The sequence below is a fragment of the Abramis brama genome (assembly GCF_963993115.1).
Source record: "Abramis brama genome assembly, chromosome: 5".
Classification (NCBI taxonomy): Eukaryota; Metazoa; Chordata; class Actinopteri; order Cypriniformes; family Leuciscidae; genus Abramis; species Abramis brama.
Window position 1 is genome coordinate 3,521,585 of NC_139967.1, and position 27,927 is coordinate 3,549,511.

General features: G+C 40.0%; 1 protein-coding gene and 1 long non-coding RNA gene across 2 annotated transcripts; both read right to left on the reverse strand.

Annotated features, from left to right (window-relative positions):
* Positions 1-22: 22 nt before the first annotated feature.
* Positions 23-27,480, reverse strand: LOC311083550 (uncharacterized protein). Its single transcript, XM_084115165.1, has 11 exons — positions 27,322-27,480; positions 17,832-17,901; positions 17,213-17,299; positions 16,850-16,945; positions 16,666-16,764; positions 16,253-16,357; positions 16,064-16,171; positions 15,850-15,942; positions 15,194-15,354; positions 2,730-2,839; positions 23-895 (listed from the first exon to the last, which is right to left on the reverse strand). The coding sequence occupies exons 1-11, from the start codon at positions 27,346-27,348 to the stop codon at positions 745-747; spliced, it is 1,107 nt and encodes a 368-aa protein (XP_083971291.1). The 5' UTR covers positions 27,349-27,480; the 3' UTR covers positions 23-744.
* On the reverse strand, positions 21,466-25,279 carry LOC311082542. The gene is made up of 4 exons (XR_014606142.1): positions 24,785-25,279; positions 23,718-23,792; positions 23,468-23,617; positions 21,466-21,800 (listed from the first exon to the last, which is right to left on the reverse strand). It is a non-coding gene; the product is annotated as an uncharacterized lncRNA (long non-coding RNA).
* Positions 27,481-27,927: the final 447 nt, after the last annotated feature.

Sequence of the window (27,927 nt, forward strand, 5' to 3'; positions counted from 1 at the left end):
ATGATCACAAAATAAAAGCAAAGAAAATTAAAACATTTATTCAAAATTCTTTACATAGAAAGGAATTAAAATTTCACACTATGGCAGTTCAAAGTGCTTTGCATAGAAAATAAGCACAAAATAAAAGCAAGGGAAATTAAAACAGTTATAAAAGGAATGAATTAGAGTAAAATTAATTAAAGTAGTAAAAAGATGATGTATAGAATAAACTTCTCATCTGGCAAAACACCGGTGAATCTTATTTTGCATCTTTCAATTTCCCCAATTAAGTGGTTTATGTTTCTCTCTAACCCAATTCTACCTAATTCTATTCTAATTGATACTCCCATGATTTTCCCATGATCTGCCCCAAAAATCCAGAAGAGAGCACCCTGAAAAGTTATGATAAAATCTTAGTTCTGAACCTCATCCTTACTTTGGTCTTCGTCCCTGTTGGACTTCGTCCTGTAATCCGTTTGATCAGCACACATGCAACAAGTGTCATTATTCCGAAGCAAAAGCAATGGAAGATTACTGCTTCACAGCATTAAAAATCTCTTAACTTGTGAACACAAATATCTCTGGAAACCACACGATCATAAGATAGCAAGCATTCCGAGAGCAAGGAAATGTAATAAAAATGAATAAACGATTATATGATTAAATGGAATTATTAAATGATTATGATTAAAGGATTATAAATGAATAAAGAAAAAAGAAAACACAACAAATGTATGGTCGCTCTCTTGAAGCAACATGTTGCGATTAAGAATCCTTAGATCCTTTACATATGAATTTGAATTTGATGGAGCAGTGGTTGTCATTAATATTCGCATGTTTTGTTAGTTGTGCACACTCCTCTCCTCCCTCATACGGATGTCCTTGCCACTTATCCGGCTGCCCAGGTCCCCAGTGTCTGTAACCAAAGCCAAAAAAATGCATATAGAAAACTTTTTTTTGTAATTTAATCCCATGTCCATGACCTACAACAACTATTTAAATGGCTGAAAGGTTGTTTAATCAAGTTGCATGTACTTAACAATCAAACTCATAGGGGTGGTTTCTCAGACAGGGTTTAAATTAAGACAGGAGTAGGCCTTAATCTAGAATAGTTAATCGTGTCTTAAAAAATGGCTTTCTGTAACACAGATTAAGTAAGGATTAGTTACACCTGGACTATGGAGTCCTGAACTAAAATAAACCAGATTAATTTAAAACCAACTGTGCTAATCTGAATTAGCATGATAGAGGTTGCCTATAAAACATGGAATGAACCAAGAAAAGCTTAAAATTGCATGGAACTGAGAAGCAAATCCAAGGAAACAATGGAATCAGAAAAAGATTAATCAGAAAAAATTACTAAACAAGAGCAAATTATTTTTAAGCAAGCTAAATAAACTGCACACGTCAGCTATGGAATAAAATAAAATAAATGCTGGAAGTCTGTTTGTAAAGTTACAATATACATATATACACTACCGTTCAAAAGGTTTGTGGTTTTTTAATGTTTTTAAAAGAAGTATCTTCTGCTCACCAAGGCTGCATTTATTTGATAAAAAAAAACAAAAAAAAACAAAACAACAGTAATATTGTGAAATATTATGACAATTTAAAATGACTGTTTTCTATTTTAATATATTTTAAAGTGTAATTTATTCCTGTGATCAAAGCTGAGTTTTCAGCATCATTACTCCAGTCTTCAGTGTCACATGATCCTTTAGAAATCACTCTAATATGATGATTTGATGCTCAAGAAACATTCATTATTATTTTCAATGTTGAAAACAGTTGTGTACAATTTTTTTTCTAAATTCTTTGATGAATAGAAAGTTCAAAAGAACAACATTTATTTAAAATAGAATATTTTCTAAAATTATAAATGTCTTTACTGTAACTTTTGATCAGTTTAACTCATCCTTGATGAATAAAAGTATTGATTTATTTTGTTTCTTTCCCCCAAAAATAAAATTTAAATTCTTACTGACCCCAAACTTTTGAACGGTAGTGTTTAATGTTACAAAAGCTTTAGATTTCAGATAAATGCTGGTTTTTTTTAACTTTCTATTCATCATAGCATCATGAAATAAAAATGTAAATAACTGTTTATAAACACTGATAATAATCATAAATGTTTCTTGAGCATCAAATCATCATATTAGAGTGATTTCTGAAGGATCATGTGACACTGAAGACTGGAGTAATGATGCTGAAAATTCAGCTTTGATCACAGGAATAAATAGGAATAAATTACACTTTACTATATATTCACATAGAAAACACTATATATATATATATATATATATGTGTGTGTGTGTGTGTGTGTGTATCCAAGTAGTACACGTGTCCACTTTGAAACACAATGTTAATCTGAAGTTAAACCTGCCTCCTGGTAGGTTTAATTTAAGCCTCAATTTAGTCCTGGAGTAACTCTAGTCTTCCTCCAGGAAATCATCTTATTAAACTCTGGACTAAACTAAATCTAGGACTATTTAAAGCCTTGACCGAGAAAGCAGATTTCTGTTAATCTGGTTTAAAGGGCAATTTTGGTCTAGGATTAGGCTTAATCTCTGTTCGGGAAACCGCCCCTTCAAGTACATTATCTTGAATTGATTGCTTCCTATCCTACTTTCGTTTACAAAGGCCAATAATTGAGGGGAATAATTTTAAGATATCATGTGGAAGCTGTGGATAATGGACATAATGGAAAATGAATTTGATATGGAAAACTGTGACTGCATAATTCAACTCACACTTTGTCCATGGTGCAATTAGTGTCATCCACCCATCTCCACTGGCCCGTGGTCTGATCCGTTAGACCGATCCAGTATTCAAATGGTTTGGCCAAACGGGTAACAAATTCCTAGGAGGAGAGATAAAAAAAAAAATACTGAAAGGCAGAATAAAGGTATTAACCCTTTCATGCAACAACCCCGTTTTTTCTGTAGGCATAATGGTTACAATGAAAACCACCTAAGTTTTGCTTATAAAATTGTCATTTTTATAGTTGTAGCGATATGGGATGCTCATAATTAACTGGTTTTAACCAAGAGCAAGAATTTTGACCGGTTAATACAATCGGTTTAACGGTTTAAAAAGTAATGCAAGTCATTTTTAAAGTAATTTTTCAAGACATTTTGAAAAAGTTAAAACATAAAATTTTACTTTTAAGAGAAAAACAGGTTGTGTATAAGTCACATTTTATTATAACATTAATGTAAAATACCGGTAAATAAAGTGAAATCAAAAAAAAAAAAAAAAAAAAAAAAACACTATAAACATACACTTCTGTTCAAAAGTTTGGGGTCAGTAAGATTTTTAATGTTTTTAAAAGAAGTCTCTTCTGCTCACCAAGGCTGCATTTATTTGATAAAAATACAAACAAAAACAGTAATATTGTGAAATATTATGACAATTTAAAATGACTGTTTTTTATTTTAATATATTTTAAACTGTAATTTATTCCTGTGATCAAAGCTGAATTTTCAGCATCATTACTCCAGTCTTCAGTGTCACATGATCCTTCAGAAATCATTCTAATATGATGATTTGATGATCAAGAAACATTCATTATTATTTTCAATGTTGAAATCAGTTGTGTACATTTTTTTTCAAAATTCTTTGATGAATAAAAAGTTCAAAAGAACACCATTTATTTAAAATAGAATATTTTCTAACATTATAAATGTCTTTACTGTAACTTTTGATCAGTTTAACTCATCCTTGATGAATAAAAGTATTGATTTATTTTATTTATTTCCCCAAAAAATAAAATTAAAATTCTTACTGACCCCAAACTTTTGAATGGTAGTGTTTAATGTTACAAAAGCTTTAGATTTCAGATAAATGCTGTTCTTTTGAACTTTCTATTCATCATAGCATCATGAAATAAAAATGTAAAAAACTGTTTTCAACATTGATAATAATCATAAATGTTTCTCGATCATCAAATCATCATATTAGAGTGATTTCTGAAGGATCATGTGACACTGAAGACTGGAGTAATGATGCTGAAAATTCAGCTTTGATCACAGGAATAAATTACACTTTACTATATATTCACATAGAAAACAGCTGATTTAAATTGGAATAATATTTCACAATATTACTGTTTTCGTTTGTATTTTTAATCAAATAAATGCAGCCTTGGTGAGCAGAAGAGACTTCTTTTAAAAGCATTAAAACTTAAACCCCAAACTTTTGAACGGTAGTGTAGCTATAGGCTATTTTAGTTCCCCAAACGCCACAACAAATCCTTTAAATGTTACAATATTCAGAACGGAATAAGAATGAAAAATAAAGTAGCTTTATAAACGTCAAGACACTTTAGATAACTTGTTATATAAACTAGGCTTTGTATTTCACACACATTCCAATATCCACGTAAAACATCATCCTTCACATGCTCAGAAATGCTCACGCTGAACGGCATAGATTTTACACTACAGACTATTTAATTTAAGCAGTGTAGCTTTTTATGTTTGGTTGCCTGTATTAATTTTGATAATGAACAGGCTGCAATGTCAAGTTAGCAATGCTAGAACTGATATGTCGTGTGTGTGCACGTGAGGCGGGATCACTGGAATTTTATAACAGTGGAAACAACTTAAAGTACTCTGTCATATATGGTCATACAGATAAGAGTAAGACATAATTAGAAACTGTAAAGGGTTTACTTTTATTTGTGTACACTCACAATAAAAACAAAAAACTTTTTTAAAGATACTGCCCTTGTCACTAACCACTCTGTGTCGGCTGTTGAGAGGATTCTCTTGAATCCCCCTTTGAGAAAGCAGATATCTTGCTTTTATAACATTCTTTGCTTATATGAAGTGGCGAACACGCAAGACCTTAGAAGATTATGGGAGGGTGAGTTGAAACAGACTATAACAGAGGAGGATTGGGAGCGGGTTTGGACTCAGGCAAATAAAATCTCTGTTTGCAACAGGGCTAGAGCTATTCAGCTCAGGGTTGTGCATAGAATGCATATCACACCACTCCTTAGAAGTAAATTTGTCCCAAGCAATTCTCCATTATGTCTTAAATGTAGGGTGGAAGTGGGGGACCATTTTCATTGTTTTTGGGACTGTTCTGTAATTAGAACTTATTGGTCAAAAGTGGTTCAGTATATGAGTCAAATGTTTGGATTAGTGTTACAGCTGGACCCATTGTTTTTGATTTTAGGTCTTCCAAATAGACATTTGCCAAATAGATTCGCTAGACGTTTATTTGACATCCTAGCCTTTGCTGCTAGGAAAAATATATTGTTATCCTGGATCAGTGATAAACCTCCCTCTTTAAAAGGATGGCATAAGATTATTAGAGAAATGATTCCATTAGAATATCTAATATGCGTTACTCATTTATCAACTGAAGATGTTTGGTATATTATAATGCTCCTGTCACTTTTTTTTTCTTTCTTTTTTTTTTTTTCTTTATTTACTTATTATCATTATTATTATTTGTACTGTAATTGCCGGCTTTGTTGTTGTTGTTTTTTTGTTGTTGTTGTTGTTTTAAATTTGTTTTCTGTTTTTTGTTTTGTTCAGGTTGTTAATGGTTGTAATGTTGATAAAAAGATACGATAGAAAAATAAATGAATAAATAAATTAAAAAAAACTTTTTAAAAACAAACAGGATGCCAGTTTCTGCCATCTCGGTTCTCTTACGAGAGGTTCTCTCGTATTGCGTAAGCTGTGCTTACGCAGCGGGAAAAGCCTTCTTTTCTCGAGATACTGAAACCAAAAATTATCCTTAATTTCATATATTGTCAACGCAGTGCGGCTGCAGGCAGCTGAGCTAGAGCGGCATACTGCGCGCTCATTAGCTGCCGCGCGGCAACTGCTTAAGCCTACCAGTGAGCCTGGCGTGACGTCACGCCCAATGAGGGCGCGCGCGACCTCGCGCGTCACAGCCCGCCAGAATGGGCGGCGTCAGAGCGTATATAAGGAAGGCTCGTAGGCTATATTCTCTGATTTCTGTCTTTTCAGCGAAGCACTCGCATCGCTGATCTCTGAGAGGAAACCGTCGCCGTGGCCTTCTTGGATCAAGCTAACGAGCCAGCTTAGGACAGCCTGAGGAAGCCGGACGATCTCTTCGCCGCCTTCAGCCTGCCGTGCCAGCTCAGCTATCCGGCGATACATATCCTTCATTGATAAGCTCTTTTGCGTGTGTTTGCCTTTTCTCCGCAGCACTCTAAAAGAGCACGAGGCGTTGTTGCAAATGCCTCGCACCACGTGCGGCTCATGCCGCTCGCCGCTCAGCGACAGAGACCGCCATCTCCTCTGCGCTCTCTGCCTGGGACGGGACCATGCAGCCGTCGCGTTTTCCTCGGGCGGCTGCGAATTCTGCGAAGAGCTGCAGATGTCGACCCTGCGGGCTCGACTCGCCCTCTTCACAGACACCGCTCCTGCCGTTGCTGGGCCGCGTAAGAAGAAACGGCGCTCACAACGCCCACCGGAGCCTGAGACACGAGCCAAGGCCTCGCCGGAGCCTCTCCCGCGAGCCTCGCTCTCTCCCTCTCCGCCCCCGCTCCCCGACGCGCAGCCGACGGCTCTCGCCCTCGATGCCGTCGACACAGCGGATGAAGCGGATGACAACGATCGACTGGACACGTGCTCTTTGTTGGCGTCGGACAGCGAGGTGTGGTCCGGCTCCGCCCGATCCGCCTCCTCCACCAGAGCTTCCAGCAGGGCTCCCGCCGGGGTGGAGGCCGAGCTTCTCCGCCTCCTCACTATGGCAGTCGAGCGCCTGGGCCTCGAGTGGTCACCGCCAGAGGTACCCCCGCCTAACAGGCTCGATGGATGCTTCCTGACCTCCGGTCGCCAGGCCCCAGCGTCCAGACCAGCGCCGTTTCTGCCTGAGCTTCACGACGAGCTTGCTAAATCGTGGAACGCTCCAGTTTCGGCCAGACTCCGTTCTCCAGCCTCTTCGACTCTCTCCCGCGTGGACGGAGCCACGGAGAAGGGGTATGACCGGATTCCACCGGTCGAACAGGCGGTTGCAGCGCATCTTTGCCCCCCATCCAAGAGATGGCGCTCAAAGACTGCCCTCCCATCTAAAGCCTGCAGGACTACTTCGGCGTTCGCCAGCCGCGCCTTCTCCGCCGCTGGGCAAGCCGCCTCAGCCCTGCACACAATGGCGGTCCTTCAAGTTCTCCAAGCGGACCTCCTCCGCCAGCTCGACGAGGGAGAACTGGACAGATCGGCCTTAACCGACCTGCGCAGTGCGACGGACCTTTCCCTTCGCACGACGAAGACAGCGGCCCAAGCTATCGGACGATCCATGGCTTCGCTGACCGTCATTGAGCGCCACCTTTGGTTAACGCTAGCCGACATGGGGGAACAAGAGCGGTCCGTCTTCCTGAACGCCCCGCTCTCGTCTACTGGTCTCTTCGGCCCTGCAGTGAGTGGCCTCGTGGACCGTTTTTCTGAGGTACAGAAAGCGTCACAGGCCATGAACCTCTTCCTGCCCCGCCGCTCGAGCTCCGCTGCAGGCCGCTCTAACCAGCCTCCTGCACGCAGCTCCGCACAACGGCCATCTCGACCCCCAGCCTCCCAGCAGCGCCAGCGCGGCCGCCCTAGGTCCCGCTCCACCAGCCAGCACAAGCCGCCGCCCCCGCGTGGGCCTCGGCCTAAGGTAACGCTGAAGCCCGAGCCTGCAAAGTCCTCCTAGCATCCGCCGGGAGGAAAAGACGGTCGAGTCCCGCTGCGGCCGGACCACCGTCAAAGCTAAAATGTATCCCTCTGCCAGTCCCCTTATCAAAGGCTACTGCAGTAGTGCCCACAGCAGCCAACGAGCCAGTTTTTCAACTCTCTCGCCTGCACACAAACGCCGTTTTTACGGCGACCCAGATAAACCGAATAAAGAGTGTAATATCTGGTCAGTCGGCTCACGCCGTCAGTGTTATGAGTGTAGTAAGCTTGCCCACTTCCCAGTGCTCATCACTACACACAAGCACAAATCCCCCTGTGTACCCCACAGAGTGCACTCACATAAAGCGCGCTACGGCCGCTCGAGTGATAACTGTAGGTCACGTGCCCACACTTCAGCGCTCACACCTACACAGTGCTCGCTCTGTCTCACACGCTTGGGGACCAGAACATTCTGCCACTGGCCGCGTGTTAATAAAGAGCCCTGTGCCCGCTACACAGCACGCACACTCTCATGTAAACACGCACGAGCCAGCCACCGGCTGTGTGTTAATAAAGAGCCCTGTGCCCGCTACACAGCGCGCACACTCTCATGTAAACACGTACGAGTCAGCCACCGGCTGTGTGATAATAAAGAGCTCTGTGCCCGCTTTACAGCACGCACACTCTCCGATAAACATGCGCGAGCCCGCCCCGCTTCCGCGCCGCGAGCCGTCACACACAACGCTCTCTCACAGCGCCGTTCAGCCGGCTGCCGCTATCAGCGAACCCCCGTTCCCCCTCACTGCCACTGCGCGACTCGCGCTTACACCGCCACAGATCCCCCGTCCCGCGCTGTGCGGCGGGCGAGACTCAGAGGCGATTCGACCCCTAGCTATGAGTGCGAATGCATGGAAAGCTATTCAGGGAGTGTCGAAGTGGGTACTGAACACAGTGATAAAGGGCTATTCGCTTCAATTCGCTCGCCGCCCTCCGCGCTATCGCGCTCGGGCCGAGACTATAGTGAAAGCGAATGCAGCGCATCTGCTTCACACAGAAATAGCGAATTTGCTGCACAAAGGGGCGATAGAACGGGTTCTCCCTCCGGGTTCCGAGGCAGGCTTATACAGCCGCTATTTCCTCGTACCCAAGAAGGGCGGAGCACTCAGACCTATATTGGATCTGAGATATTTGAACAAAACGCTTATGAAACGGCCGTTCAAAATGCTCACAACCAGTCAAATCCTCGCGCAGATTCGCCCGGGGGACTGGTTCATATCTCTCGACCTGAAAGACGCGTACTTTCAGATTCAGATTATATCCCGTCACAGGCCATTCTTGAGATTCGCCTTCGACGGCCAGGTATATCAGTACACCGTCCTGCCGTTCGGCCTATCCCTGGCACCCCGTACATTTACGAAGTGCATGGATGCGGCTCTCGCACCCCTGAGATCGAGGGGAATGCGAATCCTGAACTATCTGGACGATTGGCTCATTATAGCGCACTCAGCGGAGGAACTAGTTTCCCACAGAGAAGCGCTTCTCGGTCACCTGCAAAGCTTGGGTCTTTCCGTGAACTGGGACAAGAGCTCTTTAGCCCCCAGCCAGTCTATCACTTTTCTGGGTATAGATCTGGACTCGGCGGCGATGACGGCCAGACTGTCCGCACAGCGCGCGCGCTGTGTTCGACACCTCGCCGCCTCCTTTCAGGAGGGAAAAGTTTTTCCATTGAAAACTTTTCAGAGGATGCTGGGCCACATGGCATCAGCAGCAGCTGTCCTGCAGTTGGGTTTACTCCGAATGCGTCCGCTTCAACGCTGGCTAAAAACGGAAATGCCCCGCAAAGCATGGATTTCAGGCCGTGCTCCAATCAGAGTGACTCAGCGCTGTGTTACAGCCCTGCAGCCCTGGCTGGCGGCCGAATGGTATCAGCGGGGAGTGTCGATGGGAACCATCGCACACCGCAAAGTGATCTCGACAGACGCGTCCAACATAGGTTGGGGAGCGACTCAAGAAGGCAGTCCGATTTGCGGCCCGTGGTCGAATACGGAGAAGGACCTTCACATAAACTGTCTAGAGATGCTGGCGGTCGAGAAAGCGCTGAAGCACTTTCTACCGCTTCTACGGGGACACCATGTGCTAGTTCGCTCGGACAACATGTCAGTGGTGTCGTACGTGAACCGCCAGGGCGGAATCAAATCCAGAACCCTGTGCGCGCTCGCAGAGCGCCTCCTATCCTGGGCTCAAGGCCCGTTGCGCTCCCTAAGGGCAGCTCATGTACCCGGTCGTTTGAACGACGGCCCGGACAGACTGTCCAGGGACAACGTTCCCCCAGGGGAATGGTCTCTACACCGCCAGACGATACAGACGCTTTGGCGTCGTTTCGGCGAAGCGAAGATCGACCTTTTCGCCACGAGCGAGAACGCTCAGTGCCAGAGGTTTTTCTCGAAACAGGAGGACGCGCTGGCCCAGACCTGGCCCAGCGCTCCGCTGTACGCGTTCCCACCGATCTCGATGCTACCTCAAGTGCTAGCGAGGATCAGGGAGGCGAACTGCGCAGTGCTCCTCATAGCCCCGCGCTGGGTAAACCAACCATGGTTCCCCGAGCTAATGAGACTGGCAGACACAGCCCCATGGCCGATTCCGGTGAGGAGAGATCTCCTCTCTCAAGCCCGAGGCTCGATTCTGCATCCCCATCCAGAGCACTGGTCTCTGCATGCGTGGATAATCAACGATTACTCGTTGGCCTGCCAGAAGGGGTAATTAACACGATCACGCAGTCCAGAGCCCCCTCGACGAGGCGGCTCTATGCGTCTAAATGGTCAGTGTTTAACAAGTGGTGTGTGAATATGGGTTCTAATGCTCGGACCTGTGGAGTTCCACAGGTATTGAAATTTCTCCAAGAGATGTTGGACGCGGGCAGGTCCCCCTCCACGCTCAAGGTTTATGTCGCGGCCATAGCAGCGTTCGCTGAGTCGGCGCGCGGCCGTGCACTGGGCAGAAATGAACTCATTACCCGCTTTCTACGCTGGGCCAGGAGAATGAACCCTCCGCGGCCCCCGTCGGTTCCTATTTGGGACCTGTCTCTGGTCCTGGAGTCCTTAAAAGCGCATCCCTTTGAGCCTTTGGACTCTGTGGAGTTGAAATACTTAACGCTTAAGACCGTTTTTCTGCTAGCTCTGGCTTCAGTTAAACGTGTGGGAGATTTACATGCGCTGTCCATCAGCGCGTCGTGCCTCGAGTTTGGACCTAACGACTCGTTAGCCATTCTCAAACCGAAGCACGGCTATGTCCCCAAAGTGTTAGGCACTCCCTTCAGGACTCAGGTCATTACCCTATCGGCCCTGCCGTCCTCCAGCAGTGAGGAAGGGGTTAACCGCCTTTGCCCGGTCAGGGCGTTAAGGTGTTATGTGACGCGCTCTGCAGCCTTCAGGTTCTCAGAGCAGCTTTTCGTTTCGTTTGGCGGGCGCACCAAGGGTCGCGCCGCTTCGAAACAGACACTATCCAGATGGATAGTAGACGCGATTGCAGCAGCTTATGCGTCCAAAGACCTGCAATGTCCGTTAGGCATATGGGCTCATTCCACCAGAGGCATGGCCTCATCGTGGGCATGGTCCAGTGGGATTTCCATTGACGACATTTGTAGGGCGGCGGGCTGGGCGTCCCCCTCCACATTTGTTAGGTTTTATAACCTGGAAGTTCCCGCTATGCAGGCTAAACTTCTGTCAGTCTAGTCGTGTTTCATGTCCTGCCCAAGGGTCAGGCTGTATTACCGATTAGCTTGTCTGTTGAGCTGCACGCTCAGGGTATCAGTTACATGAACCGGCAGTGCCGTTCTGTGTTTTTTCCCTATGTGTGCTTATGAACATGCGCTGGCCCGCACCGCTGGCCACCTGTTTTGATCACCTCTATGTTTTTTCTATGAGTCATATGTGATTGTTAGGCTCGCACGGCGTGGACAAAGGGTTCCCGCTGCGTAAGCACAGCTTACGCAATACGAGAGAACCTCTCGTAAGAGAACGATACTTGGTTACTCACGTAACCTCGGTTCTCTCTAGAGAGGGAACGAGTATTGCGTTCCCTGACCGTGCTGAGCCTATCGCTCGTGTCGCTTCAGTCGACAGAAAACAGAGAATATAGCCTACGAGCCTTCCTTATATACGCTCTGACGCCGCCCATTCTGGCGGGCTGTGACGCGCGAGGTCGCGCGCGCCCTCATTGGGCGTGACGTCACGCCAGGCTCACTGGTAGGCTTAAGCAGTTGCCGCGCGGCAGCCAATGAGCGCGCAGTATGCCGCTCTAGCTCAGCTGCCTGCAGCCGCACTGCGTTGACAATATATGAAATTAAGGATAATTTTTGGTTTCAGTATCTCGAGAAAAGAAGGCTTTTCCCGCTGCGTAAGCACAGCTTACGCAATACTCGTTCCCTCTCTAGAGAGAACCGAGGTTACGTGAGTAACCAAGTATCGTTTCCTTTCTATGAACTCGTTTTTGCAGCGTGTCACAAAAATGAACTGAAACTCAGCATATAGCCTACTAGTCACAGTTTTGTTACTCTGTTAATTATTTAAAGGTGCAGTGTGTCATTTTTAGCGGCATCTAGTGGTGAGGTTGCGAATTGCACCCCAACAGAAGTTACACTGGCCAACAAGGAAGTGATGTCCTTGCCTGAGACAGCAGAGAGTAGCCAGTTAAGCAATGAGGTTTCTTTACAAAGATAAATTAAGAAATTATATTTACTTAATTATTTGTATTGTTTTTATAATTATTATTGTTACTTGTTCATCATTGTGTCAGTGTTTTATTCGCTGACTTTAGCTAGCTTCTTTACACGAAGAACAACATAGTGACGAAACGCGTTTGTCCCTTTAGGGCAGTGGTTCTCAACCTTTTTCGGGCCAGCGCCCCCTATCCAATATCCAAATCCCTGAACGCCCCCCACCCCCAAAATAATGAGCGACTTGGAACGAGTGAGAGTTAACAGATGAAATAAGTGCAAAATTGTCTTTTATTAATACAATTGAACTGTACTCCACAATGATTAATCCAAAAAACAAGTTATAAACTGCATTGGCATAGCAATACCAGTGTTTCTCACAGGACTTTTGGTAAATCTGTGGTGGGTGGACCTCGGGCCTTCTAGGGGGGTTCAGGGGCATGCCCCCCCTAAGAAAATTTTGTGCATTTTAATGTTAAATTCATCAATCTGGTGCACTTTGAGAGTTCAAAATTAAAAGTGCCAACCCATATTCAGTGTGCAAATTAAACAAAGAAAAATTCAAACCTTTTATTTGTGTCTGTCTACATTACACTACTACATAATAATAGTTATAATATTAATCACATGACAGTAATAGCCATATGTTTTATTACGCATTTAGGAGAGTATTGCAAGAAGCTGCTTACATTAACCTTACTTTCGAAAAATAAATAAATACAATCATGATTTTTCATGAAAAATTATGTTAGAATTGTAGGCCTAAAATACCTTGGTATCAGCTTGTTTTCATCAATGGTATGATTAATACAATTACAATTAATTTGGTTTGTTGTGATTAATTTGTGTTCATAATCGGTAAAAAACCTTCTAACAAGATTAAACACATATGAACAATTAAATTATTATTATATTATTAATTATTTTTATATCTTGAAACTACCCAAGCAGCGTTTCGTGCTCAGATGTGACGGCGGAATGAATACATTACCAAAATGTGATTGCAGAATATATTTAAATGATCCATCAAATTGTCATTTTCTCCTTACTGTCTTGCGAGTTAACAATAATGCCTGACCAGTGACCAGTAAATTACTTGGTGAACAAAGAAAACATTTTGGCATTAGGGATTTGAATTAGTTAATGCCTAAAAATTTAAAAGTTTTACCTTATAAATAGAATAAAGTTTAATTAATTTTAAAATTCGTCGCCAGAGTGAATGGGAACATGATTTATTGAGTGTTTCTTAAGTCAATACTTTTTAATGGCTTGTCAACTTTCCATTCCTCCGCTGCGTGATTCTGCACCACCGGATTGTTGTCAGCGCCAAACACATTTCTGAGCGCGTGAATGCTGATTCTTGTCAGCGCTGGATTCTAGTCAGTGCTTGAGCGCTGGTCTATGACTGGAAAAATAATAGAGTCGTTGCAAAAGTAACGATAGGCATGTTGCATTTAACTGGAAGATTTTAGAATGTTAGGAATTCTAAACTTTTGAATAAGAAATAATATCAAGTCGTCAAAATACAACTCGTCAAAACTCCGCGAATCACAAGCGCGCGCGGTGAGAACACTCACAGCACATACCCGAACTTGACTGCACATCATATTTTTGACATTATTGATACTGCTTTCAATCGTAATGCAATAGAAATGAATACAAAAAAACATGCGTGCCTACCTACAACACTGACGGTGGACTTGCGGTCAGGACTAGAGCGGGTGCGGACGAATGTTTTTTTTTTGGAGCGCTGCTGAGGTATTCTTTCACGCGCACCATAGATGCGCGTGCACACACAATATGATGGATATCACACTCTGCGCATATGTTTTACAACATAATTTAACAAAAACATAATCCTAACACTTTTTAAATAGCCCACTTAAAGTGTTTATTACAGCTAAATTACAAAATGCTTAAAATGAATAAAAGTAAATGAACAAAAATTTGCGTTACATATTTAAACTCGTGAACGCCCCCCATTAACGCCTGAACGCCCCCCTTTCAAAAGTCTTGCTTCCAACGCCCCCCGTTGTTCTCTGAACGGTACCGCCCCCGTTGAGAACCACTACTTTAGGGCCACTGTAGAAACATGTTGATGTAAGGGGACACGCGGTGTGTGTAGAGAGAAATGCTCATTCTAAGGTAGTAAAAACACAATGGTTCATTAAGTAAGGTCTTTATACACCACTGAAAACATAGTTATGTATATGATATTGCATTTCTGTCAACAGATCCTCCTAAATATCACACAATGCACCTTTAAGTGAATTATATATGTTGCATATTTATTCCTTATATATATATATGATTTTATTAAGTTTTTGTTGATAGAAGCGCTACTGGTGCATGATGTGACGATGTTTGTATCCTCGTGTTCTGTTGTTTATGCTGTTACTTGCACATGCAAAACTAAACCCCTGAAAAACAAATGTTGGTATTTTTAATGGGTCACAGACACTAATCCAGTCTATTTTAATTGAATTCTAATCTTGTCGGTTAATGATTAATGATCAGTTAATGAGCTTCGGTTGTCGGTTAGGAATGAACATCCCTAGTTGTAGCATTCTTTTTATTTTATTTTTTATAAATTAGCATTTTGCAGCATACCAGTTTCCTTCCATTATATAGTTTTCCTTCACTGCGAACACATTACCTCCGATCCGCTACTTAAAACATCATCAAAAATGGAAACATTCCTGCTTTAAATTATAAAGCAATATGAGAGGTAATAAAAAAAGGTGTTTTCTCACAGTGGCCACTATCCCTGAAAGGGTTAAGGAAAAGTGTGTGTGTGTGTGTGTGTGTGTGTGTGTGTGTGTGTGTGTGTGTGTGTGTGTGTGTGTGTGTGTGTGTTTCTGGTACTCACCCACTCCTTCTCAGAGCCTTCTTCTAATTTTAAGAGTAACGCGCCCTGCTCTTCGCAGTAATCTTTCGCTTCGGTCCAGTTCATTGAGTGACCAGAGAACAGGTAACAGCTGTTGCTGAATGGGATCCACTCAAGTCCACTACAGCCTGATGTGAGTGAGCCTATGTACGAGGACAAGACTAAATTAACACTTAAGTTCCCAGACAAAACAATTCTGTCATCATTTACTCCACCTCTCTCTGAGACACTCGGTTACTCAACTCCTCTTGTGATTCAATCAAGAAAGTCATTAATGGTTTTATCACACAACAGCATTTGCATTGCCTATAATCTCCCTATAAACCCTGGGCATGACAAGTTTTCTCTGTGGGGAAGAGGTTTAATTAATATTTCGCTGTACTGATGTTCTATGATTTTAATACTGTCTGAATCAAACACATCCTCACTCAACCTCACAAATGATTACACAGCAAATCTCTTTCTGTTTTTCATCTCATGCAGATTAAAGAAATGTAATCCTGCTCAGAATGCCTGTGATTATTGTATATATATATTTTTTTGCACCATTACAAATTCAGAGTTTTTTTTTTTTTGCCAAAAAAAACACAGACACTACATAAGCACAATATTACACCTTGAATGAAGAATTTACTCACTGGTTAATGATATTTTATAAGACGAAGCTTGAACTAATGATGCCAGTTCCTCCACTGTATTCTTCATGTCCTTCAGAGAGCTTGCCATCTCCACTTTAGCCGGAGACAAAAGCCAAACAGAACAATATATCAGCCTGATTACCTCTAATATAAGAAAAGCACAATTCTGAAGAACATGATATTTCATGAATACAGTTAGAATTTATAAAATTACTTTGTGCATGGTGAAAAATCACAGATGACATCATACGGTCATGTGTTAGGCTAAACCTAAGACCTGATACTGCCGAACCCAAATTGTTCATCAAATCCTTTTGGCGATCTGTAGGAGAAAGAAATAGAAATATAAAGCTTGTGTTAGATATGAGGATTATTCAAAGCTGAATGTACGTCCAGCACTCACCCAGCTTTTGTTGGTTCTCCTCTTGTTTGGATGCGAGTGAATTCAGTGAAGAGCCGAGATCAGTCATCAAGGTCTCAATATTAGACAACTTCTTTTCATGCATTTCTTTTGGAGAGTAAGAGGGACAAATGATAAGTAAATAATCAATGATTTTATGCACGTATTAAATCAGAGAAGAGATGTTTAACAGTCATGCTCTGCTGAGACACTTAAATCATGCAAAAATTCATTGCATTAAAGATTTGACCCCAAACAGACATTAGTAATCTAGGACATTTATGTTTAAACTTTGTTCTAAAAAGATTTTCAAAACAAAATCATGAATTATCATCATGATACTTTTTTTTAATTATTCATAAATGGCCTAATAAAACAAAATAAAACATCAGAGTTACGGCAGTCAAGACACTAACCTTTGGTCATTGTGTTAATTGATCCAGACATGTTCAAAGATGAACTCAGACTGGACACCAAATTCTGCAGCTCAGAAACCTTCTTTTCTAAGTCATTACCTGTCAAAAAAAAAAAAAAAAAAAAGTTGTTAATTAAAAGTCCATTATCAAAACTGATCTGTGATGATGATGATGAAGTTCTCACCTGAGACCTGAAACTCAGATTTGACTGAGGTTAGATCAGAAGTATGGCTGTTAATCCAACTCTCCAGCATTGAGAACTTTCTTTCTTGATGCGAAACTTCAAAATAAACAGACAAACAAACTTTTTCAGCTTCTCTGTAAATATAACATATATTCATATGCTAATTCAAATAGTTTATTAAAGCTCAGAGCAAAGCAGTTCAGTTCATATCACAATTAGCAGTTTAGTAAATGTTGATCTTGAACAAAAAGTCTATTTGTCACACTAAAAACACAAAGATGTTGCAGTCCATATCCACACCAGTGATAAATGAAAGCAGTCTAGTAGCAAAACACTAAAGACAGTATTTCATTAATAACTCACAGATGACAGAAGTCATGATGATGAAAAAAATCATGCAGACTGTTCCTAGAAGCACAAAGATGCCAGTTTGTCTGTGATTTGAGCGACCTGAAGAAAACAGACAAAATCCTTGATTCATTTATATTGACAATATCACATATATAATGTTGAAATGTAATATTTTAATTTTGCAATGCCATGTTTTAATTATTTTTTTGCATTTTTCCACACATTTTGAGATATTATTCATGTCTGTAGCAAAATGGTGCCGGAACAAGTGACATACCCAAGTTTATACTTAGAAGTTTGTTTAAATCATCATAATACGAGCAGTAAAAATGCATATACTGTATATATATATATATATATATATATATCCATAATTAGCATGAACATGATTAATTGTTGAAGCTCACTGGTTAAAAATGATGAAAACATTCAAAGAAACGTTCACAGCATTCTCGATTCCAGTTACATTTCAAATATAAAAGTTGCTTTTGAAATAACGATTAAAAAAGTTTGTCAAGACATTAAAATAAATGTAACTGCGCAACATTTTCCATTTCACTCATGCTGTAAAAGCCAACATTAGTTGAATGCTATTAGATAGTTTCTCCAACTGAATGTAAATCTTCCAAACCTCTCCAAAATGATTTCTTTGGTTCACATTCCATCTCCATTTGAATGTATTCTTCAGAACGATCCATTTTCTATAAAGGACAATATAATGTGAGCAAATGTAAGTCTCTTCTAATAGTTGAAATGAAAAACACCACCTCCTATATATTAATCATTTATGTTCCTTAAAAAAATTTCACTTCCACATTCTGAGGAAGTGATATTTAGGGAATTCCGTCTGGGAAGATTCGATTCTGTTACACAGACACATACAGGAAAACATTTAATGCTAAATGTTTTAATGCTAACCAAGGTAATAGCTGATGCCTTTAACAACTACTTCATTGAATCTGTAGCTGAAATCTCTAAGAACTTTACAGTAAAACAAAAAAAAGAATACTCAGTTTCTGCAACACAGTCTTTTTTCATAACAAACATCTCTGAGACCAAAGTCATTAACATAATTAAAACCCTAAAATCATCTAAGGCCAGGCATGTATGTGGAATGGACACGAACATGCTCAAAGATTCAGGATCCGCTCTGGCTACTCCCATTGCTTCTATTATTAATCTTTCAATTTCCAGTGGTCACTTTCCAAAGGCCTGGAAATCGGCTATTGTTACGCCAGTTTATAAATCGGGCACGTTCAAGTTCAAAACGGTGCGCAACGTTTTGCTACGGTTTCCGGGTTGAACGTCATGTTTCCTGGAAACGGCGTGCACCGGTGTGCAACGGGGTTTGAGATGCGTTTTCTCTTGTTTGGTGGGTGTGTCAGAACTACAGTCCAATCAGCAGCAACATGTATATAAAGCACACGGTATTAAAGTGAACTCGCACAATGGGTTCAAGGAAAGTAATTTACAAATGTCTTCGATGCAGCTCGGTATACACAACAACTGAGGATATTAGAAGACATGTTTGTTTTGTTGTAAAAATATAGGTTATCAACATAATGATGTAGTTGCTTATATTTTTAGCTTCATTGCAAGTGTATGACATTTGGTATAGAAATAAACAATGGTAATTAAGTGCTTTTCCTAAAAAGGAGAAAGAAAATACAGGGTATTAAAACAGTATGAACTACAAATAAAGTCAGTATGTGAGGCTAAATAGATGTGTTTTAGTCTGAATTAGGTAAGATGTGTGCTTTCATTTCAGTTTCAGCAATCCCTTCACTCGATTGGGATGTTCTCTTTTGTTCTGGGCGGCAAGTGCAGTAACTGTAACATCGGGCATATTTTGTAGTATTAAACACATATTTATACCGACTTCATCAGGCTCCGAAAATTCTTCACAAAGAACACAAAGAATGGCCTTCTCAGCTGCCATAGTTGCAACTCTTGCGTCATCAGAACAGTGTGTTCAACGCATCACCGTTTCTGTTTAAAAAACGTTGTGCAACGTTTTGTCGGGGCTGAACGCAGCCCTGGTGTTTCTAACTCTTTGAATAACTACCGACCAATAAGAATTCTTCTGGCCATTTCCAAAACTGCAGAAAAATGGGTGGCTGAGCAGACTGTCCAGTACTTAAAGGGATACTCCACTTTTTTTGGAAATAGGCTCATTTTACAACTCCCCCAGAGTTAAACAGTTGAGTTTGACCGTTTTCGAATCCATTCAGCCGATCTCCGGGTCTGGCGGTACCACTTTTAGCATAGCTTAGCATAGATCATTGAATCGGACAAGACCATTAGCATCTCTCTCAAAAAAATGACCAAAGAGTTTAGATATTTTTCTGTAGTTCTACTTCTGTAGTTACATCGTGTACTAAGACCAACGGAAAATGAAAAGTTGCGATTTTCTAGGCTGATATGGCTAGGAACTATACTCTCATTCCTGCGTAATAATCAAGAAACTTTGCTGCCGTATCATGAGTCCAGCAGGCGTAATGATATGACGCAGCGCCTGAAAATAGGTCTAATAGGTTAGACAAACGATGTAACTACAGAAGAGTCAAGTTTAAAATAGCAAAAATATCGAAACTCTTTGGTCATTTTTTTGAGAGAGATGCTAATGGTCTCTTGTCCGATTCAATGATCTATGCTAAGCTATGCTAAAAGTGGGACCGCCAGACCCGGAGATCGGCTGAATGAATTCGAAAACGGTAAAACTCAACTCTTTAACTCTGGGGGAGTTGTAAAATGAGCCTATTTCCAAAAAAAGTGGAGTATCCCTTTAAACAGTAGCTCTCCCTCTTTTCACGCCATGCAGTTTGGTTTTAGATCCAAACACTCCACTGAAACGGCTACGTGCCTTTTTATCGAGAAAATAAAATCTTCTCTTGACAAGGGTGGAGTAGTAGGGGCGGTATTCTTGGATCTCAGGAAAGCTTTCGATACAGTAAGCCACTGCAATTTAAGCTCTTACAATTGAATTTGTCTTGTGGCACTGTTAGCTGGTTTGAATCATACCTGCATGATCGTACACAATCTGTATTAATTAACAACAGAAAGTCTGAGTCTCTTAGGCTAACCACCGGGGTTCCTCAGGGCTCAACATTAGGCCCCCTCTAATTCAGCCTTTATATCAATGACTTGCCTACTGTTCTGAAGTTGAATGTTTGATGTATGCAGATGACACTGTTCTATTTGTTCATGGTCGCTCTAAAGACATTGTTGCAGATAAACTCACTAAAGCAATGACTCTTGTTACATCCTGGTTGCAGGAGAACTGCCTGCAGCTGAATATTTCGAAAACTGTAGGTATGTTTTTCAGTAAAACCAATAGAGCCTCAAAAAACTTGACAAAAGCACAGCCTTTTAAACTGGGACAGTCTTCATAAATTTGTAGATCTGAGTCTCATATACAAAGTAACACATGATTTGGCCCCAGCTCCTCTGGTAGAGCTCATCAGCCAAAGAAACAGCTCTGAGCGCGTCACTCGAGGCTCTGCCAGAGGGGACTGTGTTATCCCTCTGCGTAGAAGCGCTTTCAGGCCTGGTCGGTGAGGGGCGCCGCTGACTGGAACTCAATACCTGAGGAGGTTAAACAGCTCACCACACTGTTAGACAGTTCTTGTAATTTTACAGGAAATTCCTGGCTAATAGTTGCCGTAAATTTACTGTAAACAGTATACAGGACTGTTATTGTAATACTTAATACAACATCCCTACTGTAATTAATTACAATAATCATGTAAATTTACTGGTATTTGCCAGGAATTTCCTGTAATTTCACAGGATAGAATACTGTAAATATTACAGCAAAATGTTATATTTACGGCAACTCAGTAGCCAGGAATTTCCTGTAATTTCACAGGACAAATCAATATACTGTAAAACATTACAAGTATAAATATTACAAGTAAAAAGCTGTCATTTTCCGTATCGGCCAATTAAAAACACAACAATGGTATATTTTCTTTTTTTTTAATTAACAAACTGTGCAAAAATACATATTACAAAAGTATCCACTTTATCACACATAAAACAAAATTTTACTTTTAAAGAGATACTCCACTTTTTTTGGAAATAGGCTCATTTTACAACTCCCCCAGAGTTAAACAGTTGAGTTTTACCGTTTTCGAATCCATTCAGCCGATCTCCGGGTCTTTAGAAGAATGTCAGAGTTTTTGGTCCCATTGACTTCCATAGTATTTTTTCCTACTATGGAAGTCAATGGGACCAAAAACTGTCTGGTTACTGACATTCTTCTAAAGACCCGGAGATCGGCTGAATGGATTCGAAAACGGTAAAACTCAACTGTTTAACTCTGGGGGAGTTGTAAAATGAGCCTATTTCCAAAAAAAGTGGAGTATCCCTTTAATGAAGAAGCTCACTTCCAGACATCCAGGCAGCCAATCATCAGGGGGAACATGATGATATGGAACAAAGGTGTCCAGCCAGACTTGAACTGCATAGGGGAAGTTGTTCATGTTACTATCCCATCAACTCAAAGTCCAGTTTTCTTAGGAGGGTGCAAACAGGTGCGTTGAGCCTGTGTCTCTTCTCGGCTTTACTGCCCGTCTGGGAGTGGATTCCACAAAAAGCTCTGAAAACCGAGAGAGAGGAAAAAAGATAAAGTTTTCATATCTGTTAAATAATGACAAATACTGTATAAAAAACATAAGTAACCTACTTGCTCATAAAATAAAATGACTTTGATGTATTTATTTAACATTAACAACTTTAACCATACAATTTAATTTAATGAATTAATGAAAGTTGTAATGTTAAATTGTTGTCCGTCAGTCTCTTCTGTTTACACAAATTATGTCCTGCAGGGGAAAACCAACTCTACTATAGAACAGACACTTAACAGCAATAGCTGGGTCTCCATCCAACTTTTTAATGCACATTTTAACCATTTGAAAAAGAAATCCTGACTGGAAACGGTTAAAATTCACATAAAATATTCTAATGTGAACAAAAACTTCTATGTGGATTGACAAATTTGCATTTTTTGCAATTATATCAGGTGTTTCAAGTTGCCCTGTCAACCTTACGTTTTGATCCCACAGCTGTTCACGACTCCTAGGTGCGTGACCATTTATAATTCGCATAACAGAGTTGATTGAAATGCTCTCCAATTAGAGGGTTTTTTTGCCAAATTTTTACGAATGCGTTTAAAAGTTATGTTTTAATTGGATGGAAACCTATCTATTGACATCATTGCATAGAATATATCATAGAACCTAACAATACTGGTAATAAGGTAATAATTCATGGGACGTTACATATGAGAATGATGGATTCACTTTACAGTAAGAATTATCATGAATTCATGTATAAATTCATGCATGAATTATGCATTCATATCTCATGAATCATCAGGAACTAACACGAGTTCAACGTTTTTCATTCATGACTTCATGAGTGAACAACACCTTAATTAAAACATTAACTAAGATGGGTAAATCATCATGAATTATGATTTATTACGCATGATCATGATGTTTTCTTTGTTCACAGTTATACCACTGTTCATCAGTGTTTCTAAGGACCAGTCACCACTTTAGTTGAGGGGCCACACACATGAAGTCATTGATAGATAATGCTTAGTTAATGATGACTACTGTATTTGAATGTCAACAGTTCATGTCTTCTTCAAAGCCTGCAGGTGATGATGATGATGATGATGTTTATTTCAAACCTGCATTCTAATTTTCTCACAATCAACATAACAGGCAACATAGCAGACAAATTATACAAGTGCATGGTTTGAAAAGGAGGTGGACGAAGCAAACGCTTGTGGTAGTTGGACAGACCCCAAAATAGACCAATCACAGCTCAGAGCACACAGATTCTGTTGACATTCAAATACAGTAGTCATCATTAACTAAGCATCATCTATCAATGACTTCATGAGTGTGGCCCCTCAACTAAAGTGGTGACTGGTCCTTAGAAACACTGATGAACAATGTGCTAATGGTCGCATATGTGAACAAAGAAAAGCATCACGATCATGCGTAATAAATCATAATTCATGATGATGTACTCATCTTAGTTAATTTTTTTATTAAGGTGTTGTTCACTCATGAAGTCATGAATGAAAAACGTTGAACTTGTGTTATTTCCTGATGATTCATGAGATATTAATGCATGAATGAATGCGTAATTCATGCATGAATTTATACATGAATTCATGATAATTAATGTACCCATACTGTAAAGTGTTACCTCATTTTCTTTATTAGTGTGTAAACAGTTTAAACATACCTTTGTATAAAGTCCCTGAGGCGTCTTTAGGATACTGCATGTTGAACACATAGTAAGCAGCGAAGGTTTCAGCCACTCCATTCAAAAGACTGTTTTGGGCCCCATCACAACTGTTCCTTCTATGAACACTTGTTGCGATTAGTGTCTCTCCTGAAATGCATTAACACAATATGATAATAAAAGGTGAGTAAATCATGGGGTAATTTTCATTTAAAAGTGAACTACTCTATAAAATAAGGGAAGAATTTACCTTGCACAATTAAGCAAGGTGTGCTGGATAGGTCTCTCTCTCTCTGGATATCAGCAGCTGTGGCAGAGGGCTAGGCTAGGGAATAAAAAACGTAAACATTACCAAATGTATTACCAATTACACAAATGCCAAATTAAAAATCTATTATTATTTTAGTCCATATAGTCTGCCAGGCAGCCACATGTAATTTGAGATAAACAAAATGGTTAACTTAATTTTAATACTACTGATAATTTGCTGCCTTTTCTGAAGACAAAGAGAGCATTGAAAGCTTTTCAACAGAACCCAGGCTCCGGAAAAAAATATATTTTATGACGATGCTGGTTGGATTTAGTTGCGCACGCGCAGTTTATTTTAGATACAGACAGTTACATGACTGCTCTTCCAACCTGGTTTGCCAAGCACAAAGTAATGTTATAACATATGAGCATACCAGATGCTATATTCAGCTTATCTCACAGTTATAGCTGACTCACATAATTAAAGATACCAGCATTGTCGTTTAATTAAAGCCCATATTTCAACTAAAATGTGCTTGTGTTTATTCAGTGGCCGTAAAATCTAACGTTAGCTGCTACAAACTTCGTTTATGCTAGTGTGCAAACCACGGCTTCAAGACCCCCGATTACAAGACAGCAAAGCCCTAATAATGTTACGACAGCCTGTCCAGTAGCACGTGTAATCAATGCAATAATAACCTGAGCTAACTGATCGGGCTAACGTTAATGCTTATTATTAACAGTCTGGGCTAACGTTATTTGAGCTATCGTCATTGTGGTGGTTTTCCATTAACGTTAGGCTACGTTACAAGCTCAGCTCTACTCGATTCTACTCACCATGTTTGTTTTTCCATTGAAAATAGTGCCGTGTATCTGCATGTGGTAACGTTACTATTTTCTTTATGGATTGAGTAACTTAAAGAAGACGCCGCTTCACCGCAGTCAGTTCAGGTTTATAACGTCGTTACCCGGGAGTGAGCGGGGCGAGTTGAGCTAACGTTATATCTAACATTACTCTAGCTAATGTTACTGAAATATACCAAGCGAAAAATTGTGAATATCTCGTACCTTGTAGCTGCATGTGGTAACTTTTTTCCGTATGGGTTGAGTAAGAAGACGCCACTTCACCGCGGTCAGTTCATGGTGTTGTTTTACCGGGAGTGAGCGAGTCGAGTCGGGGCGAACGTCACAGAAGCTAATGTCACTGAAATATACCAAACGAAACAATCACCACTCATATGACCGGTATTAATATATCCATAGACTTATAAAAATAGATGGCATGTTAACGTTTCATACCTGAGATGTGTTCCTTCCAAAAGCTGCTTCTTCCAAAAGTGTTTGATTCTGGTGCCGTTGGCCGCCGCGGTACCGCGCAATTTCAAAATTCAAATCGCAGCAATCCCACAATGCTATGCGGTGGCTGTAAAATAATGCTTCTACAGTGTAGTTACAACAAAATTACAGGACTGTCCATAAATTTCCCATCATGCATTTGTATTTACAATAAAAACATGAATACAATATGTTGTTGTAAATTTTATTGTAAAAATTACATCAATTGCTAACAGTGCACTTAAAAGGCCTTTACAAAAAAAATTGGAAATTTGGCTCCTTAACATGTATGTCTGCCAACATTAAAAGCCGAGCCTGTTGCGCTTTATTGTATATTTGGATACATCACCTTTTTGAACGTGTTTTTTTTTGTGTGTGTGTTTAAATATTGTAACAGGTATTGCGTGCCTTAAGTTATTTTATAGTGTCATTTATATTGTAGTTATTGATTTGCCATAGACTTGTAAATGTATTTTCATGTTTGTATTTTATTGCATTTTTTACATCTTGGCCAGGGGACTACAGATGAAAAATAGCCTTTTGGCAATTCTGGCTTTTTTTAACCATGTTTGTTCAAGTGTTTTATGAAATTGCACTGTCCCCTCTTAAATAAACCAATAAAACAAAAAAAAACAAAAAAAGATTTTTTTTTTTTTTTGTATGTATACATTTTCTTCATGACAGGTTTAATGACGCTTATGTCATGTCTACTTTACATCATGCAATTAGTTGACTTGCCAACATGCAATTTATTGGTAATTTTTAAATAATAGATGGTAGTTTTACAAGACTTGCCCCTCTCCCCACCCCCCAAAAAAAGATCTAGGTTTTCATTTGGTCACTTGCTATTTAGTCTTTTTACTTGTGCGTCTTAATTCTTTCTGAAAGCTGTGGGGAATTTTCCTTTTTACCATTTAAAATAGCACTTCTAATAAAATCATTTAGCTGAGTGAGCAAATCACTGCATTTGTGCTGAGCTTGGACTTTCAAACTTGTAAAAATGTACTGAATTAGGGAAGCGAGATTGATTCATACGTAGAACTTGATCTGCAACGGTTTCTAAGGATAATTTAATATCGAGTTGATTTGCAAATAAAGACAATGTACAAATGTACAGAAGCAAAATGCTATTAGGAGCATAACGTTTGAGTCCACCCTGAAAAATCCTGTATGTATCTTGCTTTTAATACAGATGCATGAAAATACTACTCATCAGACCTCTTTTTAAGCACTGATGAGTGGCTATCAGCTTAATGCATCTAATATTGTGAGCTGTATCATTTCTTTCAAAGTTCAAGGAATATTGTAAAGTAAATACAAGTTTAACGCCACATTTGTGGGTATTTTACCTCATTCCTAGAGTTAGAATAACTGGAAGTGCACAGGGCCATGAAATAAACATTCAAAAACACTCAAAAGTACAGCTAAAGACTTATCCATTATACATGCTCTCAGGACATAGTGACACTAAATTGGCTAATGAACTTCGTTGTACATCCAGTCTTTCAACTTCAATGTCATGACCATGAAACACTGTGGAAAATACTTTCATAATGCATGCAATACACATGTGTGAACCAGAAAGGAACTGTTTACATGGAGCAAAATCCACTCACAAGAGAGTATCACCTTAAAAAAGACAATTTAAATGTTAAATATCAAATCTTGCTTTTTAAATTCACAAAAATACAAGCTTCCCATTTTTTTCTGCAGCGTTTTCTTGAATTGTTTGTACCTTTAAAAAAATTAAAAAGACGTAAAATATTGTAATTTAATGTAAAATGTAAATTATGCATGATTTAATTACAATCAATTTTAATTAAATTGAAAACCAATACAGTACACAAAAATAATCCAAACCGAAGTTTTATTGGAAGAAAAAAAGGCCACAAGCACAAGCTCATTCTATAACACTGAGTACGCAATGACATCCAACGTAAAGGACATGCGTTCACTTCAAGGTGGAGCGCTTCTGTAATTCATGCGAGTGAACAGAAAGAGACTTCTGCTTCTGGAATGAATGCAAAAACAATGCCCGGGAGCCCAGCGTCTGTGAATAATGACAACCAACAAATGTCACACCATTGCATCTGGATAAATAATAACTTCCTGGCATCCCATCCAATCTAATTTTATACTAAGCATCATAATGTATAAAATAAATGAAAGTGATTATGAAGTGTTACTAGGCAACTAACTAAAACTCTTTCTCTCAAATACAACACAAAGACATCTTTCTGTATCAAATACAATTTAGTATCATAGCAAACCTTTGCTAAATGTCGTCTTCCGTTCATATTCCATGTCCATTTTCATGATTTCTTCACAACTATCAGTTTTCTGATAGACAATCATAAGTTTTGCAGTTACTTGCTTTCTAGAGAATCCAAAACACATTAAAAACAGCTCCTGCAATGACAGTAAACAGGGCATTAGTGTATAATAACACAGCACTTTCCATTCCTCATTTCAAAGGATATTGACGTGTAACAAGTGTACTATAAGTTATTCTGCAGAAACACATCAGCTAAATGACTAATTAAAACTGCTTGCTCAGTGTTTTCATCATCATCTGTTTTCACTCAGGTTCACTGTGGTTTGTCTGCCTCTTGTTTGAACCTTCACCCTTGACCATTTACCCAGAATTAGCATGGTCAAATTGAACATTTTGGTTTTGATTAAAGGGGTTTATTTATTTTTATTTGCAATTGCTTTTATCTATGGGAGATCATTTCTGCCACATAAGAAAAAAAAGAAATCATCCTTTGTTAAATCTTAAATATGACAAAAAATTAAAACATTCTAAGAAAAAAAAAATCTAAATTATTACAATCATAGTTATTAAAATCGCAAGTTATGACATACTAAGTCATAAT